The 22,343-nt window shown below is 43.1% G+C and overlaps 1 protein-coding gene across 2 annotated transcripts in view; it reads left to right on the top strand.

The window, feature by feature from the left end:
- The window catches only part of LOC306912427 (cadherin-18-like), a 199,910-nt gene that overhangs the window by 78,702 nt on the left and 98,865 nt on the right, over positions 1-22,343 (top strand). For both annotated transcript variants that reach the window (XM_079488637.1, XM_079488638.1), the window contains exon 5: positions 18,365-18,532. In XM_079488637.1, coding sequence (XP_079344763.1) covers positions 18,365-18,532 — 168 coding nt within the window. The remainder of the gene's footprint in view (positions 1-18,364; positions 18,533-22,343) is intronic.

Below are 22,343 nucleotides of genomic sequence, written 5' to 3'. Positions count from 1 at the left end.
GTGTGTGTGTGTGTGTGTGTGTGTGTGTGTGTGTGTGTGTGTGTGTGTGTGTGTGTGTGTGTGTGTATTGCAGCAACAAGAAGTGAAGGACAATGGACAGTGCTCTGAGTTCATGGATATCTTGAATTCATTGAAACACTTCAGCTCAGAATGACCATTAACTATTTATTGCAAAGCTATTGCATTTAGTATGGCGGTGTAGCTCTGCTCATGTGATATCATATCATCTGATATCATATCACATTTGATATATCAGATTATCTGTGCACCGAGACACAGCTCTGATATAACAAATCCCAGAGCAGAGCATAACATATACATTACATCAACATCATAACTTTCAATGCATTCCATATACCACAGATACTGAACATACATATCAGATGATCATAATACAATCCATAAAACACATTATAATCACAGATTCCCATAACATAACTAGATACCACATATAGTACAATCCATAAATCACGTTTATAATCACAGAATCACCCATTACAGAACTATTGCCACAGGGAGGAGGCCGGGGAGGTGGGGGACATTTTAACGCTGACATCTGAACAACAGAGACGGCTAGCATGAAGACAGAGGACAGTGTAATGACTGCTTAAAAAGAACACCTGATTGGATGTGGGCGCGATCGAGTGAGTTAGCTGGCAGCGAATGAGAGTGAGGGGAGTTGACATGGAGAGACAGCGAATTAACAGAATTAATTACTGATAGAGAACGAAGGGGAGATTAGATTATAAACCTTCTGCCTTCCGTGTCTCAATGAACTATCGCTGCGCTGGATTTATCAAAACAGTGATATCTAGTGTGGCATGCTATGTTTGATGTGCTAATACCATAGTCAGTTCTAGTGCGTTTTCATGCAATTTAATACGTTTCAGTATTTGCAACGAGCATTCATGAAAATGTGGTTTCTCCTCCAATGCAGCAAAAAAAATGGCCAACGTCCAAATCTCATTCTGTTCATCCCCTGAAAACACATGTTGGTCTCTGCTGCAATATAGCGACTCTCTAAGCTCAGCTGCCAAGTTCTGCAACCTGTGGCAACAGCTTGTTGAACTGTTTCCTCTGACTTCAAGCAGAAGAAACCATCTGCTCTCATATGTGCCCACTGGAGACATCAACAGCAACCTCTCCTTTTAGCCCGTCGGACAGAGTAATGGTCCTGCATGGGGCTTTGCCTTTGGCCAATGCCACTTTCATTCGCATCGTGGGAGAAGTTGCCTAGAACAGTAACTTTTCCTCCGGTACTCAACTCCAGAATTCTCTACCACATGGGAATCCAACATTATTAGCAAAGATAAATTGTAAAGATAAATAAATAAAAAGGCTACCCAAACACCCCCACCTCCATTGTCTGGAAGACAGTTGCACACTTAGAAGTGAAACAATGTACAGTAGACCCAGCAGTCAAGCAAAAGTGGTACAGTTTATATAGTAGTTAAAATATGAAAGATAATGATTTATAGATTAGCCATGTGTCTGTAGCCAGACTTCACACCCACATAATGTCTGGGATATGTGCCCATTTCCTGCTGCTGCTCGCTGTGTGTTATTAAAGGTGTCGCATAGCCGAGTGCTGACATATTAATTAAAGCTATTTTTGTGCTTTTTATACTCTGCAGTTTCCTTGTTTCTTGTTGAAACCAGACTCATCGTGATGAGAAACGGAACAATCTAGCCTGTAGACTTTGTATTAAATGAAAGTGGAGCCCAATGTGTTTTTTATCAGAAATACAGGTTTCATCTAGGGGTATATGCTCTACCATCAGTGGTACAGCAGTACTCAAGTACTGTACTTCACATTTGAGGAGAATTCTTACTTTGCTGGAGTATTTTTTTTTGCCAGAACTTTTATTTCTACTCTAACTACATCTCAGAGGCAAATGTTGTACTTTTTACTCCACTACAATTTCAAATAGCCAACGTTTATATAGGGCTGAAGTAGTACTACGTTTATATAGGGCTGAAGTAGTACTACTTTTTCCCATTACAGTCTACCATAGTTTTATCCCCACTAGATGGCGATTATTGTCTCCACCAGGCCGAAGGCATGGGGAGAGAGTATTGTCTCCACCAGGCCGAAGGCATGGGGAGAGAGTATTGTCTCCACCAGGCCGAAGGCATGGGGAGAGAGTATTCTATTATTGTCTCCACCAGGCCGAAGGCATGGGGAGAGAGTATTCTATTATTGTCTCCACCAGGCCGAAGGCATGGGGAGAGAGTATTCGGCCTGGTGGAGACAGTATGTTTTGCACTCCGTCCTTGTGTCCGTCCGTCCTTCCGTCCGTCCGTCCTTCCGTCCGTCCGTTACCAGCTAATCTCCGGCACCGTTAACCCGGTCGATGCCAAACTTTGCACACACGCTCCCTGGATGCCAACGATGAACCTCTGCCCCACATTTTCTAGAACGGCCTGTTATAGCGCCACCATGAGGCAGCTTTTCACATGTCTTACCTAAAACTGCACTGATCTGCGTGAAACGTTGCATGCACACTCCCTAGAGGCCAAGGAAAAACCTTTGACCTGCATTTTCCGCATCTGCCTTTTATAGCGCCACCAGGAGGCCGACTTTTGTACAACACATTTTTTTATATTACTCCTCCAGATTCTGTCCAAAAATCTCACAAATCGTTACACAGTATCTCTATGGTCAAGTCGGATCTGTCCGATATTTCATATTCCATCCTAATTGGCTATAATTGGCTTTCACAGTTTGCAAGATTGCCCCGTTTTGAACAAAAGCCTCAAATCATGAACGCAGCATGCAATTTACGTGAAATCTTTCACACATTTTCTTACTAGGCTGAGGAATATATCCCACCCTTTTCACATTGGCCTGTTATAGCGCCACCAACTGATTTTTTGTTTTTGCAACAAAATGCCTCGAATCATCCAATTGCCATCAAAGGCGTATGAAGAAATGGCAATCGGTACACATGATCTCTGTAGTCATGTGATCAAGACGAGTCTGTTGGATTTCTCAGATTGTACACTGATTGGCTAAGATTGCCTTCCAAAGTTTTCAGGAGTGGCCCGTTTTGTACAAAATGCTGCACATGTCCTGCTCATCCAGAATTCTATCCTCAGAGATGCTATGAGTGATCTGGCTCTGCATTTCCTCAACAAAATGAAGAAAATTGTTGCAAAAACAAATACAAAAAAACATCCTCCTAAACATTTTGCCAAACATCACACACACTCCTATCCTCCTGGTGGAGACCTGTGCCCGGAAGGGCACTTTTTCTATTTTTTTCTGTTTTTAAAACCACTTGAACTCCAGCATCCATATATTCCGGGGGGAACAGGAGTAACTAGAAAAAGTGCCCTTCTGGGCACAGGTCTCCACCAGGAGGATAGGACTGTGTGAGATGTTTGGCAAAATGTTTAGGAGTAATATAAACATTTTGCCTTTGATGGCAATTGGATGATTTGAGGCATTTTGTTCCAAAAATGTGTTTTGCAAAAATCAACCTGTTGGTGGTGCTATAACAGGCCAATGTGAAAAGGGTGGGATATATTCCTCAGCCTAGTAAGAAAATGTGTGTGAAAGATTTCACGTAAATTGCATGCTGCGTTCATGATTTGAGGCTTTTGTTCAAAACGGGGCAATCTTGCAAACTGTGAAAGCCAATTATAGCCAATTATGATGGAATAGGAAATATCGAACAGATCCGACTTGAGCACATGACCATAGAGATACTGTGTAACGATTTGTGTGTGTTTTACAAAAGTCGGCCTCCTGGTGGCGCTATAAAAGGCAGATGCGGAAAATGCAGGTCAAAGGTTTGTCCTTGGCCTCTAGGGAGTGTGCATGCAACGTTTCACGCAGATCGGTGCAGTTTTAGGTAAAAAATGGGAAAAGCTGCCTCATGGTGGCGCTATAACAGGCCGTTCTGGAAAATGCGGGCAGAGGTTCATCGTTGGCATCCAGGGAGTGTGTGTGCAAAGTTTGGCATTGACCGGGTTAACGGTGCCGGAGATTAGCTGGTAACAGACGGACGGAAGGACGGACGGACGGACACACACGGACGGAGTGCAAAACATACTCTCTCCCCATGCCTTCGGCCTGGTGGAGACAAAAATCACACCCGTGTGAAGTAAGTGGTGCAACTCCGTGTGGGGGTCCCCGGGGGGAGTTCCGAAACGGTTGAGAAATGACAGAGTTACCGTGTGGGGGTCTCTCTACTGTACCCTCTACTGTACTGTACTGTCACTGTACTATACTGGCACACCCAAAATCACCATATATACAGTGAATATGTGCGTGTGTGTTTGTGTGTGTGTGTTAGGTTGCGCACAGGTGATGAAAAACAACCATGCTGTTTTCGTGCTCAGACGCACCCAGCCAGCCAGCCAGGCAGGCAGGCACCCACACACATACTCACTTAAGGAAGTGGTTGCACCACCAAAAAGTGCAGATCTACAAGCACTATCATCAGACATTTAAAACTCAGTATTTATTAAACTTGACCTTAGGCTCTGTATGGCCCGCTCTTTTCCCCTCTACACCAAACCTCTTTGCCAAACATAGCCGACCTACAATCTCATAACACGGCGCGCTAATATTTTTTAGGCTAATCTTCCCCTCAGAATATAGGGATGCGTTGTTACATGTACATAAAAGAAAAGGTTTCCATCACACAAAGATTTGGAGACCCCCCTGTAGTAACTCTGAGGACCCCCTAGGGGTCCCGGACCCTCTTTTGAAGACCCATCTACACCAGAGGTTCCCAAACTTCTCCCCGGGTCCCAAAGTAGTGATATATACTATACATATATATATATAATATACATATACTATACATATACGCACGCACGCACGCACGCGCGCGCATGTTTATTATTTATGATGTGTATTATTTATTGATAAGTCTTTTTTTTTAAATAGGAAAAGGACAAAAAATGATATTTACTTGCGACCCATAGTAATGCTTCTGCGACCCACTGTATGGGAAACAGTACTCTAGAGACTCTAGAGTCTCTCGAGGGTTTTCAACCCTTTATACCCTCTGGAGGGTTTAAAAGCTATAGTACATCCTCAACTGGCCTCGTGGCAGCGATGGGATATCATTCATGGCCTATTTTTACTCACACTTTTACGTGGAATCCCCCTGACATCATGGAGCATTTTACTGAAACCCAAACCGTGTACTGTAATAGCCTTCATTGTGACAGCACGGCCGCACCTTCATTTAACAGAGTTGTAAAATGGCTTCAGGTCATGGATCACCAAAGCAGTGCTGTATTTCAGACTGATTCTATGATAGCTTAAAGGAATTGGAGGCAGAATATTGTATACACATTTTCATTAGACTACCTGAAAATTAATTCCAGGATGATGGAGTGTTGCTGCTACACGGTACACTGCACAGCAGAAAGTCAGCTCACTTACATTAATGTAATTGCTTGGGCAACAAGTTATAAACTAACTGCCCTGTTATCTCAAGAACCCCCCTCGTTAAAAATGCTACACCACTGGGGTTCATGTACGCAAACAATGAGGCGACAATTTGGATTCCACTGGCGCTCAGTTGATTGACTTAATACCTAGAGGGAGTTGAACACCCAGAGAACCTTTATCAGCAACTGATGGTGTTTGCGGAGCAATTATTACACTTGTTTCGGCCGCGGTGAAGTGGTCATGGAGGATGAGGAGCTCGCCACCGATTTTGTGAGTGATGCATTGAATCATTCATTCCTAATAGTCTCAATTTAGCAATACTGAAGACTGCAGTTTGCTTGTATACATACTGTAATGTATTCAGCTTAACACATCTTGTGCCCAAGACGTCTGTGGACGTCCTGGGTATTGCGCAACGTGCATAGTTTTTTTAGTAAAAAAAATCAGAAAAATCAAAACACTTTTTTTTTTTTTTTTTTAACACGTGTTGCCAAAGTTAGTTTTTTTCGCCATTGAGAATGCATTTGGCGTTTAAATTAAATAACTCAGAAACTATAAAACATTTCAAAGTAAAAAGTTCCAGCATGTGTCTCCACAGTCAGCTGAATTATAAAAAATGTGAATGGATTTTCTAGGTGAAAGTGATTTTGGGCAGTTAAGCGTGGGCTCTCAATGTGTTAATAGTGTTATCAATGATGTCAGAATGGCGGCTGCAGTCTAAATGATTTGTGTGTGTGTGTGTGTGTGTGTGTGTGTGTGTGTGTGTGTGTGTGTGTGTGTGTGTGTGTGTGTGTGTGTGTGTGTGTGTGTGTGTGTGTGTGTGTGTGTGTGTGTGTGTGTGTGTGTGTGTGTGTGTGTGTGTGTGTGTGTGTGTGTGTTACTGTGTCTATTACAACTATTACAAACCTTAGTTACGTCACCATCAACATCCAATAAGGGACCACCATTCTTACCCCAACATACATACAGTACTTGCACGCTCTGCTATATATATATATATATGAAAAAAATAAAGATTTTTATAGGACACTTATAGGACACAATCTAATACGTTATGTTATTAAAATAAATATATCGTCACAGGCCATATGGGAATTGTAGCCCTTATTCGGCATAACTGTACTGTCTTCTGTCTGGCCCATTCATCATATTACTAAATCTGCTACATCTGAAAGCTAATAAATCAAATCCTAATTAACGCCCTGCTTTATTGGACAATATTGTTGGAAGTGACAGGAAAAACAGGGAAGAGAGGCAGGCAAAGAGAATTCGATATGAAGCAAAATAAACCATCTGTACATTTATGTATACGCACACGCACACACACACACACACACACACACACACACACACACACACACACACACACACACACACACACACACACACACACACACACACACTAATATAGAGATGTAATGTATGTGCACACGTTTGAGCCGACAGATGTGATTTATAGTTCAAATCGGTTGATCATTTCACTTTTGATGCTTTAACAATCTTTAAACCATGCAGTTGAGCATTAAATCTGACTGAAAAATGTACAGAGTGTGAAAGCATTGCTCTTTTGTTTCTTGTTTTTCCTCGAGTCCATCGACCTTGTCAGCTATTGATCAATGATTTAGGTGGAAAGACATGTTTTTAGAAAGAAAATCATTCTTCCTTCAAACAAACAGAATCTGGCTCTATTGTTAAGGGCAAAAGGCATCATAATGTGTGTGCCTCAGAAGGGTCACATCAATTCCTTGGCAGAAATTGAGGATGTGTGTAAATCATAAACAGTCTATTCACACAACATTAAACCCACATTTTTGTTGTGGGTGTGCAATACCGGTGCATTTCAGAAAGACTGGCGGATAATGTCGCATTTGGTACAGATAGACCAGAATCTAGACAGAATCTTTTGCCCTGCCATTCTCACGTTACCTTCATGGACATCTAATAAAATGTCTACTTAGATGGTGGTGTAAGCGTCTTTGGAGTCCTGTTTTTGTGCATATAATGCAGACCATTTACACACAAGAGAGTGTGAACACTCTTGTGTGTAAATGGAGTAAAGGTGGCAGCAGGAATGCAACAGTCTCACACAACACAATGTACAGTAGACCATGGAAGAGAGAGAGAGAGAGAGAGTCCCCTGTGCGGCCTCCATCAGCAGTCAGCTGGGGCATGTGGAGCAGTATAGGTTGCTGTAGGCGCAGGTACATAATGTACCATACAGCGTGGACAATAAATCCTCTCTCTCTCTCTCTCTCTCCCTAACATACATACAGTACCCCCACCTCTCCCAAGAGACACTGGTGAAGTGTACAGTAGGCTATACATGTTTTCCCTCCCCTCCTGTTCTACTCTACTGTACTCTCTCTGTCTCTGTCAAACCAGTGCCAACATATATTCATTCTAAGGTCAGTGTCCGTTCTCCTGTGTGTAGAAGTAAGACCGTTGGTGGCCGACTCCACAAGAACATTGATTTGTAGGGGACAAAAGAAGAAAAGAAAACACAGCCAGATGCTGCTTGGTAAATTAACATTTTGTCCACAATGGGAGTATTTTGTTGTTTTAAAGCAGAGAAATGGAGGGCAGAAGAAGCGAGTTTTTTCCAGCAGAATGCAAGCATGCTATAGATGGCTATTATATTAAAGGTGTTACGTCTCGCTCCCCATCGACTCCACATCTGTGTGCTGTGGGTGCTCTGTGACCTTCAGCGCCACCAGAGGGACGCAGAGTACTCACAGTCCACAGCACCTCTCAACGCACCTGTCTCCCAGTTACAACCTCTCCACCTGAGCGTCGTCTGCAATCAGCTGATGAGGCTACAAGAGCCAGGGCTGGCTGCAGCTCGGCGGCAGTTCGTCTCCAGTCTACGGTCTAAGTTAGACAGCCAGACTTAGGTCCTCAGTGCTTAGAGTTAGACAGTTAAACTTTAAACGTTACTGTGCTTTATTCTCTCCTCTGTGGACCTTGCCTCTCCTTGTTGTGCATTTGGGTCACACCACACACGAGTCATAACACAAGGTCATACACCATGAATTTCAACTTTCCCCATTTTTTATGTGTCTTCAATCCCCAGAAATACCCAATATTGAACAATCAGGCTTTCTCATCATATATGAGTTTTTATGGAAATTGGCCTCAGAACAGGCCAACTAATTTGGTGGTACCCGATGTCATACTGTATGTATGACCATTAGAAACCAAACCATTAGAAATAGGCTACATTTGAAGGACATTAACAATATGATATTAAATATTAAATGTAGTTTTAAAATGCATGAATACCCAATTTTGAACAATCAGGCTTTCTCATCATATATGAGTTTTTATGGAAATTGGTCTCAGAACAGGCCAACTAATTTGGTGGTACCCGATGTCATACTGTATGTATGACCATTAGAAACCAAACCATTAGAAATAGGCTACATTTGAAGGACATTAACAATATGATATTAAATATTAAATGTAGTTTTAAAATGCATGGTGTAGTTCATTTAATGTAATTATAGAAATGATTAGGCACACAACTCAAATATAAGTAAACTAGGTGCTGAATGCAGCAGCAGTGTGCATGGGCTGTAATTAATGAAACAGTGTTAGTCAAATCCTCAGGGCCCTATACACCCGGGCAGGAAGGCGCTAAGGGCATTATCATTGCAAACCTACACAGTTGTAATTTTCATGGCCCAGTTCAAACATTGTATAAATACCAAATGACTTTTTTAGTGCCCCTGAGTGTGTAGGATGAGGCGTGGTCTGGCACAATCAGGGCACGCAATGCTGTCTTACACACAGAGATGTGATGTGATTTGCGCTTATGTCATGAAAATTCTTTAACTGTCTCTGACAGAACCTTATATCCAGTTTAGAGCTCTGTCGAAAGACGTGCGCGACGGGATGCAGTGTGTCTGTCAAGCTTTCATTTAAGGTGGTTTAAAATTTTAAATAAAGAATTTGAGAATGAGCTGGTGATTATTAAGCTGATATAGGTCAAGATATCAGAGAGGTGTCTCTGCACATCGTGTAAATTAGATGAGATGTGATGGAGCAATTAAGGTGTGATTCTGTGCATGCCCAAAATGCCAGTTTCCCCATTCTCCTGAAATTATTAGGCTAAATCACACGATTAATGCTGCTTGATGGTTCACCTTTTCATTCATTCATGAAATAACAATGTGCTGAGCTTCAAGCACACCTAGCTCTTAATGGGAATGAGAGATGACATCTCGGATTGATATAGTTTATAATATTACGTCCAAAACACACACACGGCTAATTAAGCTCTATAGATCATCTAAAATTAGAGCCCTCAGTGTCAAAGAAGTGTGAAAAATGAAGTAAAATAGGTATTATATATGTTTTTCTTCGATTAAAATAACATTGGACTTGTGTATAGTTGCAGTAATGGCCGTGCAGAAAGTGCTGTACAGAAGGAATTCCGGGTATCAAGAGGGGGTATGGCATTGGTGTGTGAAAACTCCTATTTTTGTCCTCATTCTCACTTTCACATTACATGTTAGAACCTCCCATCACCTCCATCTTTTCTGCAGCCCCCCCCATCTCTCTCTCTCTCTCATGGCTATTCTGTGGTGTGTGTGTATATATATATATATATATATATATTATACAGGTGTAGAATGCACTGTGGACGTCCTGTTTTGTGCCAGCGTGTCTCTGTGCTCGGTCTAAAGGGGCCTGATAAGGCCAGATGGTTCTGTGTTCTGTGGGGCTGTGAAGCGAGTAACGCAGTGGAGCACAGCCTCTGGGCTAAACACCGTCCACCACGTCTCATGAGGTGGAGGTGTGCGTGCGTGCGTGCGTGCGTGCGTGCGTGCGTGCGTGCGTGCGTGCGTGCGTGCGCGCATAGGGTAGGGAGTTGAGTGTGTGTGCTTGAACTTGCAAATTTAAACTAAAAGGGTGTGTGTAGGTATGACCGACATTGTGCGTGTCGCACGCGTGCGTATGTGCGTACAGATTTAAATTAACACTCAGAATTTTTGCTGTAGGGGCGTGGAGGAGGTGTAGGTACAGGTATTCTGATTGTGTGAGTGCGTGTGTGTGAGTGCGTGTGTGTGACTGCGTGTGAGTGCAAGTGGGTGAGCCGGCGGGCAGGCGTGCGTGCGTGTACTGTATGTCTGCGCAAATGCACTCGTACAGAAAAGAGTGTAGAGGAGAGGCAGAGCATTAAATCATGTCTGTGTAGAAACCTTGTGTAGAAATGTACAAGGTTTAAATGTACAAGGTTTAAATGTACAAGGTTTAAATGTACAAGGTTTAAATGTACAAGGTTTAAATGTACAAGGTTTAAATGTACAAGGTTTCTAGTGACCCTGGTGGGCCGAGCCATGCCATTAATAATGCACTGTTGAAATGTACATAGCTGTCAAAAACAAACTCCTCTTTTTCTCAATTCCTATGTTGTCAGTGCTGCGTGTGTGTGTGTGTGTGTGTGTGTGTGTGTGTGTGTGTGTGTGTGTGTGTGTACACGCATCTATCAGTGTGTTAGTGTATGTATTAACATCACACAGACTATGAGCAGTAAACATGCCCATGCCCTGCAACACAAACAAAATATGTATTTTTCATATTATCCTCAGGGTGGTTCTTTATGCCTGTGGTATACAGTATTTATATACCAGTATAGACACTTTTAATCTTTTCTGATAGCGTGCATTTCCAGCTTGTAGATTAGATATATTATATATTTGTCTCCACCAGAGAGTATGTTTTGCACTCCGTCCGTCCGTCCGTGTGTCCGTGTGTGTGTGTGTGTGTGTGTCCGTCCGTCCAGCCGTCCTTCCGTCTGTGAACAGCTAATCTCCGGCACCGTTAACCCGGTCGATGCCACATTTTGCACACACACTCCCTGGATGCCAACGATGAACCTCTGCCCCAAAATTTCCAGAACGGCCTGTTATAGCACCACCAGGAGGCCGCTTTGTGCAAAACAGTTTTTGGACAGTACACCTACAGATTTGGTCCAAACATCACGCAAATTGGTACACAGTCTCTCTAGAGCCATTCAACGAAACGGGTGTTTCAGATTTCTCAGACTCCATCCTGATTGGCTAAGATTGGCTTCCAAAGTTCGCAGGAGTGCTCAGTTTCAAACAAAATGCTGCAAATCATGAACACATCGTGTGATATCCGTGAAATTGTGCACGCACATTCCCACTAGGCCGAGGAAGAAATGCCACATGAACATTTTCAACTCAGCCTCATGGTGGCGCTATAACTGGCCAAAAAGTGTTTTTACCTCTAACTGCACGGATCTGTGGATAACTTTGTATGCCAACTCCCTAGAAGCCAAGGAAAAACCTTTGCCTGGAATTTTTCACATCTGCTCTTTATAGCGCCACCAGGAGGCCGACATATGTTAAACACATTTTCTAATATTACTCCTTCAGATTTTATCCAAATTTCACGTCATGTGATCAAGACGGGTTTGTTTGATTTCTCATAATCCACCCTCATTGGCTACAATTGGCTTCTAAACATTTCAGGAGTAGCCCGCCTTGTACCTGTTTTGTACAAATCGCCACAACTACTAAACGCAGCGTCCGATTGTGGTGAAACTGTGCATGCATATTCCCACTAGGCTTTGGAAGAAATGCCACTTGACAGTTTTCAAATCAGCCTCATGGTGGCGCTACAACAGGCCAAGCCGCGTCACACACACACACACACACACACACACACACACACACACACACACACACACACACACACACACACACACACACACACACACACACACACACACACACACACACGCACGTTTATATTGCTCCTAAACATTTTGCCAAGCATCACACACACACTCCTATCCTCCTGGTGGAGACCTGTGCCCAGAAGGGCACTTTTTCTAGTTTATATTATTATTATTATTATTAGAGTCAGAGAGAGAAGGATGAGGCTGGCAGGGCACTGCGTCAGGCACCCATAACTTGAGGCAAGTAAATTGACCCAACCCAGGGCAAAGCCAGGAGGGGAAAGAAGCGTACCACCTATGTAGATGTGCTGCGGCGCGACACCAGGGCTGATTAAGTTGGTGCTGTGAAGATGATCAACTAAACTAAACTAAACTAAACACACACACAGAGCGCACGTTGTCCAAATGTTTGCGCTGCTGCGCTCCAACTCCGACTATTTAACGGCAATATTAGGCTACCAATATGTATGACAGTTGGATTTTCCCAAGGAATAAGTACTGTATGACACATGCAGAGTTGCAGACCTTCTCGGGGTGCATCCCCGTTCATACTGTATGATCTTATACGTCAGATTGGGGGTTTTGTCAGCGAGCACCAAAAAAGCTCCCCAACAGCATAATCGGAGCAAATATCGTGCAGTGTGTAGGGGCCATTACATCAGTTCTCAGTTCTCTGCATTGGCTACCAAAGTAACTTCAATATACGGTTTATTTTCTTCAAATCACTTAATGGTTGAGGTTTAAGGGCCAGAATCCATCTGTGCACTTACTCCCAGACTCCAGACTATTAACTTCTTAGGTAATCAGGGACCAGTCTGCTAACGGTTTCTAGGATTAAAACCAAACATTGTGAAGCTACATTCACTATGTTACGCATTGCTGGAATAATAATAATTATTACGTAATGTTAGACCTGCCCCAACTCTGGCTATTGTTAAAAACAGGCTAAAGACTTATGTCCACCTCTGCCTTACCCTTCTCCAGTGTCCATTGCACCTCATAACATAGCAGTCTCTACTTGAAAAATCACACCCGTGTGAAGTGAGGGGCGCTCTTATCATTATACATCCTCATACATCATCTCATGAACAACTGAATTTATGTGATTGGTTAGCCGATTTGCTCGTCTACATATGACGTACATTTCCCTTCATTGTCAATGGCATTTAATGTTTGTGTCGCCACAAATTTACGTCATATTTGGCGCACATTTGACCTAATTTCTCCTTTCACTGTCAATGGCAAATATTGAGACGTGTGGGGACAAAAGCTGTATAGGAGGGGTTGATTTACTGTAGGTTTAGCACCCAAACAAGCATACATGCTGCTTCCACTAGCGGAGGAAGCCTGTTTAGCATCACCAGGCAATGGGTCTCGGGGTAGAGGAGGATCAGGGCGTCGTTGTTCGTCATCCTCTGCAAAATCATCATCGTCGAGAGAGGCAAGGAAGAAGCTACGCACGCATTTCAGGCGTCGCTTTTTAGTTGTCTGTTCCATTTCAGCACATTTAATGCATGTGCTCTGATCATTCAGAGCATCCTCAGCGTGTTTGAGGCCCAGGCAAAAAATACACAAGTTATGTGGGTCTTGGCCCGCCATCCATTTACCACACTCAACGGCACAGCATTGCTTTTGTGGGACAGACGAGAGGGCCCCAGTGTGCTGGCTACATACTGGGTTTTCATCGGCCTGATCATCCAGGGGACCGCATGTAAATCCGACGGAGCATTAGTCCGACATGCGGACGCATCTCGGACTAGCGCCTGCTCCCGTGCTTGCGGTTATGGTTAGGTTAGGGTTTGAGGTGGGTTGTCGTTTGTCGGACCAATGACTAGTCTAACTAAAGTACTGCACCCGATCATCCATTGTCTTAGCGGTTAGCTTTATAGTGAGTAGCAATGAACTACAAGCAGTATAGCTAGCCACGTGCTGTACAAGTGGCTTATGCTAGTAGCCAGGGAGCTAGTAGCTTATTGTGTGTGGCCGCTAGGTAGCAGCTAAGCTACTAGCAGGGTAAGCTAGTATCAGTTTGGCTAATGCTACTAGCCAGCAAGCTAGTAGCTATTATCGGTTTGGCTAATACTACTAGCCACAAAAGCTAGTGGCTATTATCAGTTTGGCTTACCGGCTAGTAGCAGTTTAGCTACACAACAAACACTAGGAGCTTGCTAACTGATCCTTAGCAGCAGAAATAGTGTCTTAAAACGTTAGTGTATAGCGGACTTACTATGAGTTTAGCTGTCACTGGATGTAAGACTAGTCACCTCGTTTTACCGAGTGCCTCGGGACACCCGTCCTTATGAAATGTATGGTACCAGTTTTACTTACAACTCGCAGTGATATCAGCTTGCTGCTGCTGTCGATATTTGCAGAAAAGATGAATGAGTGCGCATGCGCAGTGGCCGTTTTTATACCTGGAGGCCGGGTGCGTCCTGCGTCATGACGCACAAGACCCATTCCTATTAGGGATGCTCCGATCAGGTTTTTTGGGGCATCAGGAGATGCGCTCCCATAGCAAGCAAATGGGAGCGTTAGCACTACTCTCACATAACCCAGATGTGAAAACCCTGTGGCAGTCAATTGGTTAATATTGTATTCATTTTTCTGTACTGTTTTATTTTTGTCTATTTGTGAAGCACTTTGAATCGCCTCTGTGTGCTATATAGTAAATAAACTTCCCTTGCTTTTATTTATTTATTATTTTCTAAAACCAATTAACCTAAATCTTTATTTGATTAATCCTCCCATTTTTTCCTGCCGGTTTTCATCTCTGCACTTTCACTTAATGTAAAGTGCATTGTATTGCATTTTATTGTTTTTTTATTTATTTGTTTTACGTACAAAGTGTACTACTGTACTGTACGTAAATCAAGTTTGATTTGATTTAATACAGACAATCAACACAGAGAATACTGTGTTCTTTTCCATATCCATGCTTATTCATATTTCATTGTTCTGGGCGTTATGACAAAAATTGTGTCGTTTATTTGGAGTTTCTGTCTCATAAATGAATGCTCTCTCCTCTCTGAGAGCTTCTGTCCATGTGCCCCTGCATATTTAGTAGATTCTACTTTCAAACCGCCTTCAGCTATTTATTCTGTATCTGACACCGCTCAAATGCCAAATTTATGCTTATTGCTATATTCAAGTGCAACTCCCAAGAGTGTGCAAATGGCAAAATGTGTACACTTAGAAATGTTTTGGCAACCATATATTGCAATGTACATGTCCTGGTGTTTAATGTGTATATAACTCCAAGTGTACAAATGGTAAAATGTGTACACTGTGTGCAGTAAATTAAGACTTTAAACCCATTCTTTGTATTTTCTTTTATTTGCTCCTTCTACAAAACTGTGTGTGTGTGTGTGTGTGTGTGTGTGTGTGTGTGTGTGTGTGTGTGTGTGTGTGTGTGTGTGTGTGTGTGTGTGCGTGTGCGTGTGCGTGTGCGTGCGTGCGTGCGCGCGTGCGTGTGTGTGTGTATGTATACAGCTTGGTTACAAATGTAAACTACTTGTGATCATATTTGGAAGCTTCGGTAATGTCCATAAATGTGTTGTGAGCGGCCTGCAGATTGCAGGAATGCCCAAGCTGAGAGCTATAAGGCATTTGGCAGCATAATTGGCAGTCGCCACATACGGAGGAGACAATGCTTGCTGTGCAGTATCTGTGATCTGTATCCTGAAACACTTATTGTTGAGTTTCCTGAGTTTGTGTGTGCGTGCGTGCGTGTGTGCGTGCCTGTGTGTGTGTGTGTGCATGCGAGCGTGTGTGTGTATTAGTACTGTAAGTGCAATTAGGGTTTTCATTAACAAACATTATGAACCCATTACAGAGCGTGACAAATATTACCAACCAGGGGCGCAAATAGGTCAAGTCCCCCCAGGGGGGAGATCTTCTCAGTTCTCATAGTAGTTACTGCCATTCAGGATGGAAAATTAAATCCTTTTGGATTTGGGGAGAAGTAGTTTCATGAGGGGCTAGTGTGAAGTATACTTGATATAAACAGAAAACGTTCAGTTGGACACACACAAGCATCTAAAGACAGAAGCTCTACAGCTGCCTTCATTTCAGTGGATTGTCTGTCTGGCAGGCACTTAACGAGCGATCGGTGTATGTGGGGCGGCGGTGGCTCAGGGAGTGGCCGGATGGTAACCGCAAGGTTGCCAGTTCGAACCCGGGCTCCCCCAGAGTTAGTATCGAAGTGTCCTTGAGCAAGACACGGGGGACGGGGGGCGCCACTCTCTATCCCCCCCTATCATTCAGTGGGAGTTGCGCCACTGTTACCAACCTTATATTAATATATTGCAATGTACAAAGTAGTACTGTAGTAGCCAGTGACACCTGGCTATATAATATTGTACACAAGAACTCACGCTGGGAAAGTCCTAGTGTAGACGGTATCATTTGTTTTGGGCGGAAGTTGCGGGATTTTGGCAGAAGTACCTCTCTCAAGGACATGACGTTGACGCCTTACAAATCAGTTTACATTCTCTGTGTATGAAACAAGTGTTGTGATTGGTCGAAGGAATATCGTATCCGGGAGAAATGCATCTGACGGATGTTCCGGCCGATATACCGTCTCTGCCTTAGGTTGTGACCAGGCTTTTCTCTTCGCAGATGAGTAAGCATGGGACCGAGGCTAACAAGAACTAAGTAATGGACATTTTTAAACTTCAACCACTGAAACCCTACATATATACTTTGTTGACCAAGGTCCCCTACAGTATGTACTTGGTCCACTCCTTTTTTCCTCTGCACCAAATCAAATTGTTTATCCCGGAGAAGATTTTCTTAGTATGTTTGCTGTAGGCCTATGTTTGCATCATGCAAATCTCTCATTTGTAAGCCATTTTATACACAATATTATTGAATAAGGCATCAAAGTAATATTTTTACCCAGTTCAGCTGTACTTCCAAAACACTGTACATACCGCAAAATGTGGTATCTGCATTTAGCCCATAAGTATGAGGCAGCACCTCGGGTAGCAGTTAGCGGTGAAGTGTCTTGCTTGGGAACACTTCGACGCGTAGGCTGAGGTGCGAACCGGCGACCTTCTGTTTCCCAAGCAGCCTCTTTATCCACTCCGCTACAGCCGCCCCAGTGTAGAGAGCAGTGTTTCCATGTCTGCTTATTATAAGCGACTCTGGGCTTGTTTTTCTGTGAAGTCGCTTGTAAATATTGGTGGGTTGCATTTTTGGGGGATTGTTTCTAAAGTGTAGTTGCTTATTTATGCTTATTTATTGTCCACTGTTTTTTTAAAGCAGTGGTTGTGAAACATTGTCATGTCAAATTATTGATGGACATGGACAAATTATTTTGTAGCCTATTTGTCCATGGACCCCCATCGAAAACGTCTTGTGCCAGGAACTCCCCATTCAAAGTTTAAAAAATGTGAGCTTATAGATAGGCTATTTTCAAATAACAGATATATACGGCAGGCCTCCTGTTACGGTTTAAGTGATTAAGCTGATATAGTCGCTTCTTTTGGGCTTGTTTTCGTAGACCTTGTTGCTTATTTCTCTAGCAAAATCTGGCAACACTGGTGTAGAGACAGGAAGCTGAGGGTACAAGAGAAGAACAACATGCAAAACAGGACTGTACCAATGTGTAATGCTATAGGCTAACAGGACTGTACCAATGTGTAATGCTATAGGCTAACAGGACTGTACCAATGTGTAATGCTATATAGGCTAACAGGACTGTACCAATGTGTAATGCTATATAGGCTAACTTGATTCCAGAGCCACCATAAAGTTTAGCGTTTTTTGACAAATAAGTGCATTTTGAGTGAGAGTGAATTGCTAGCTGCTTGACAGACCTATGCTCTGCTACCGTTTTGGATTTTATTAGATTTTTAAACTATAATTAGAGTAAACTTTGCTCTGAGAGACGTTCACTTTCACTTGATATCGTCTTCCTGAGAACCAACCTTGTCTGCCTGATTGCTATTGTGCAGTTTGGTGAGAAAATAGCAGAACAGGAACTGCCTGGGCCTTAAGGCTGGGTATCATTTAAATACTGCACAGTAAAAACAAAAGTTGACTTTTGATTTTGTAACTCAGAGTGTATAAATTCACATACATTAAAACAGAACCAGATGGAAACTGATGATTCCAATGGGAATTCGCAGGGAGAATTAGCATAAAGTATTCACAGTGCAATGAGTGAACTGGTAAAAGGTCATAGTTATATACGTCGGTATTTGTCTGTTGACTGTCTTTTCTTTGCGTGTCTCTTCTTTCAGGTGTACTCCGCACGGCTGTGTCCAGCATGGACCGGGAGTCCAGGGAGCGCTACATGGTCGTCATCCAGGCTAAAGACATGGCCGGCTCCGTGGGGGGCCTCTCTGGATCCACCACTGTCAACGTCACCCTGACTGATGTCAATGACAATCCTCCCAAGTTCTCTCAGAGTATGTACAGTACAGTTTTTTTACCCTTATTTTCTCAAGTTTTCAAAAAACTAAAAAACATTTTCAGGACTTTTAAACAATTCAAACACTTTTCAAAAATAATTTCAGAATTTAAAAAATCAGATCTACAAGTGCACAGCACGGCGCGATGCATTGCGTTATGAGCTTGTAGATTGGCTATTTTCACTATTTAAATTCAGTGGTTAATTCCTAATGATAATATTTATTCTAAGTTCAGACACCAGATTTCTCTGGGGACCACTGCTCTAAAAGGCTGCTCTGTCACGCCCCAGAAATCCCAGTCTATTATTGTCTGGGCACCTTTACAGATGAACAGATGAAACGGATGTTGTGAATTGTGAATGCTTTGTTTTAACCCTCTTATTGCTATACCTAATTAACTAATTAATGTGCCTTCAGCCAGCATTTTTCAAATGTTTAATTTGTCATTTTAATGCCAATAGTAAAATCCGCGATATACACACTATATCTCATTTTGACGGGGCAAGACTATAGTATTGGGACAATCAGTCCTGATGGTGGCGGTAACGTCACCATTTTGCCGATTCTGACCAAAGAGAGCGAGTGAACGATGACCACTTCCGGTTTGGATCAAAATATCCGGCAGTAGCTTTGCTACTGTGTTACACTCTCAGATGTCCGGAATGCTAAGCTATCATCGTATTTTTCATAACTAAGTCAAATTAAGCTCTAATCAAGCCCAAAACATTGCATTTTACGCAGCGATGCATGCGCGATCACGCGTGTGTGTGATCGACCGTGCACGCGCGGATTTTCGGCCGGTTTTAGGAAGATTACATCGGCCGTTAGCCAAATTAGCTAAAAAATGCTAAATTTTGCGACAATAAGCTCCCGATTATTGGGAATCAATCGATTACGTCCATTACGTCACTGGCCATGAGGGATTTATTGATTTCATTACGTCAATTACGTCACTGGCCATAAAGGGGTTTAAGCCACATGGAGGTGGGATTAGATTATTTTGAAGTGTTTTTAATTAGACTAATTAAACTAGTAAAATGACATGTATCTATCGTTTATGCCTACAGATGCGGAATTTGATTTGTAAATAAACAGGCGTTATTGCTCGTGTCATTGGACACGTTTCTTCATATTAAATCAATGTATTTAATTACAGGTCTGATGTTCCATGATTAGGCAGTGAGTGTATCTGTGTTTGAATATGTTTCTACAATAAGAACCAAATAGGCCCTTGCAGATCTGTAGTGTACAAATGGAACCAAATGGACCCATACAGTAAGGTCCATTTGGTTCCATTATATACACTCTAAGACTTATGGGGTCCGGCCGTTGCTTAAAATAGTTTTAAGAGAACCAGGTCCATGGACCACTACTGGATCATGGCATTGCAATTACAGATGGTCCATGGAAAATTCTTTATAATAATAATGATTTGGTCCCCACTTCCTTGGGGTATTTGTCACTGCATGACTGAAATGTGTCCCCTACATTTAACCCCCCTACCACCTAAATATCAGGAGCAGAGGGAAATATGGGGGCAGCGCCCGGGGAGCAGTTAGGGTGTAACTGTCTTGCTTAGGGGCGGCGGTGGCTCAGGGGTAGAGTGGCTGGATGGCAACCGCAAGGTTGCCAGTTCGTGAGCAAGACACTGAAACCCCTAATTGCACAACTGATGTGCTGGTTGGTGCCTTGCATGGTTTCTGCCGCCAGTATGAATGTGTGTGTGAATGGGTGAATGTAATGCACAATCTATGTAAAGCGCCTTGGATAAAGGCGCTATATAAATGCACCATTTACCATTTTAGGGACACTTTGACAAATATATATATATTATTTATGTATATATATATTTATATACAGTGTTGGGACGTAATGCGTTGCTGTAACATCGTTATTGTCGGCAGTAGCTTGTACTGTAACACATTATTTGTTTAATTCAGTAACTCAGTTACCGTTACTATGGTGCATTACTCCGTTATAGTTCATTATTTGTCATGCAGTCTCGGCTAGAGGGAGGGAGGAGAAATGGAAGAGGAGGAGGGAGAGAGTGAGTGTGGGTTGGGGGGCAGCGCCGTGCGACTGATGCGCTGTGGGTGTGTTCGTGTTTACTAGTAACACAACTGTCATGGCGGAGCCCACATGGTGTTTCTCTAATGGATATATTCTCACTACTTCGAGCACGAAGAATGTTTCAATGTAAGTTGTGTGACTACTCATCCAACTGCAGTCCACCTCCTCCCCTTGCACGGCAAATCGGATGGAAGACGTTTGCGTGCGTGCGTGCTCGTGTCGGTCCCACCGGGGGGGAGGGGGGGGGGGGGGAGGGAGGGAGAGGGAGAGAGAGAGAGAGAGAGAGGGGGAGAGAGAGAGGGAGAGAGAGAGGGAGAGAGAGAGAGAGAGGGGGAGAGAGAGAGGGAGAGAGAGAGAGAGAGAGAGAGAGAGAGAGAGAGAGAGAGAGAGAGAGAGAGAGAGAGAGAGGCTGCGTGCCTCTCGCTATAAACCTAATTAATTGTCTGGTTTTAGTCTTACTTTGTTTATAAATCCAGACTCAAATTAGTATTGCTACCACCACCAATATTCAGAGAGCAGCGATCTGCACAAAATAATCACCACCAGCCGCCACTGGTATTTTTTATCAATAACAGTAGGCTACTGAAATTAAGGCTATAATGGTATTAATGGCCTGGGAGTGGGAGGCCTTATTGAGTGGTGCAACCACTCCCATATTGAGTGGTGCAACCACTCCCTTACAGACTTATGTGTGTGGGTGGGTGCCTGGCTGGCTGGCTGGGTGGGTAGGTATGAGCATGAAAACAGCATGGTTGTTTTTCACCACCTGTGCGCAACCTAACACACACACAAACACACACGCACATATTTACTGTATATATGATGATTTCGGGTGTGCCAGTACAGTACAGTGACAGTACAGTACAGTAGAGGGTACAGTAGAGGGACCGGCACACAGTAACTCTGTCATTTCTCAACCGTTTCGGACACGGGGCGGCACGTCGGAACCGGCCCGGCCCCCTGGGCGCGTTCCTGGGGGTCTGGAACCCCCCCCCCCCCCCCCCCCCCCGGGAACCCCCACACGGAGTTGCACCACTCACTTCACACAGGTGTGATTTTTTTTAAATAAAGTAACTTAAATGTTACTTTTCACAGTAACACATTACTTTTTGGTGTAAGTAATCAGTAAGTTACTTTTGAAATTAAGTAGGCCTATCTAGTAACTGTAAATAGTTAATTAGCACAACACTGTTTATATACTATACACTTTGTCATAAGATGCTGATCTTTTAGATCAGCTATTTTTGTTGGGGCGGGTGTGTGCACCCAGTGCAGCCCTGCGTATTTGTGTCTCACTCATTGGTATTTAAAGGCATCACCATTCGTCACTTGTCAATTCTTTTGAATTGACAAGTGACGACAGCAAGAAATATGTCCAGTGCTCTATGCTTCAAGGACGACCCCTGGAGAGACTGTGGCATTTCGAGGCAAGATGACATCTAGAGTTATTAGTCAGTTTCTACATGCTACATTCAACTAGAGACGGCATGGGCACAATCTCCAGGCTTTCGTGTGTACCATTTAAAGGGGAGTTTCGCACAAGCTGTTTTCTTACCGTATATGAAAACAAACAAAACATGCAGAGCGTTCCATAACGAATTAGCGGATTTACCGTCCATGTGGGTCAAACGCTAGAACTCTTATACAATCGCGAATTTTTGTTTTGTTTTTTGTTTACATCTCTTCTAGATGATATGACAGCAACACTCCAAGTATTGTTGACACTGCACTCTTCCTG

The sequence above is a fragment of the Electrona antarctica genome (genome assembly GCF_951216825.1).
Source record: "Electrona antarctica genome assembly, chromosome: 19".
Taxonomy (NCBI): Eukaryota; Metazoa; Chordata; class Actinopteri; order Myctophiformes; family Myctophidae; genus Electrona; species Electrona antarctica.
This window is presented reverse-complemented; position numbering and strand designations above follow the sequence as displayed.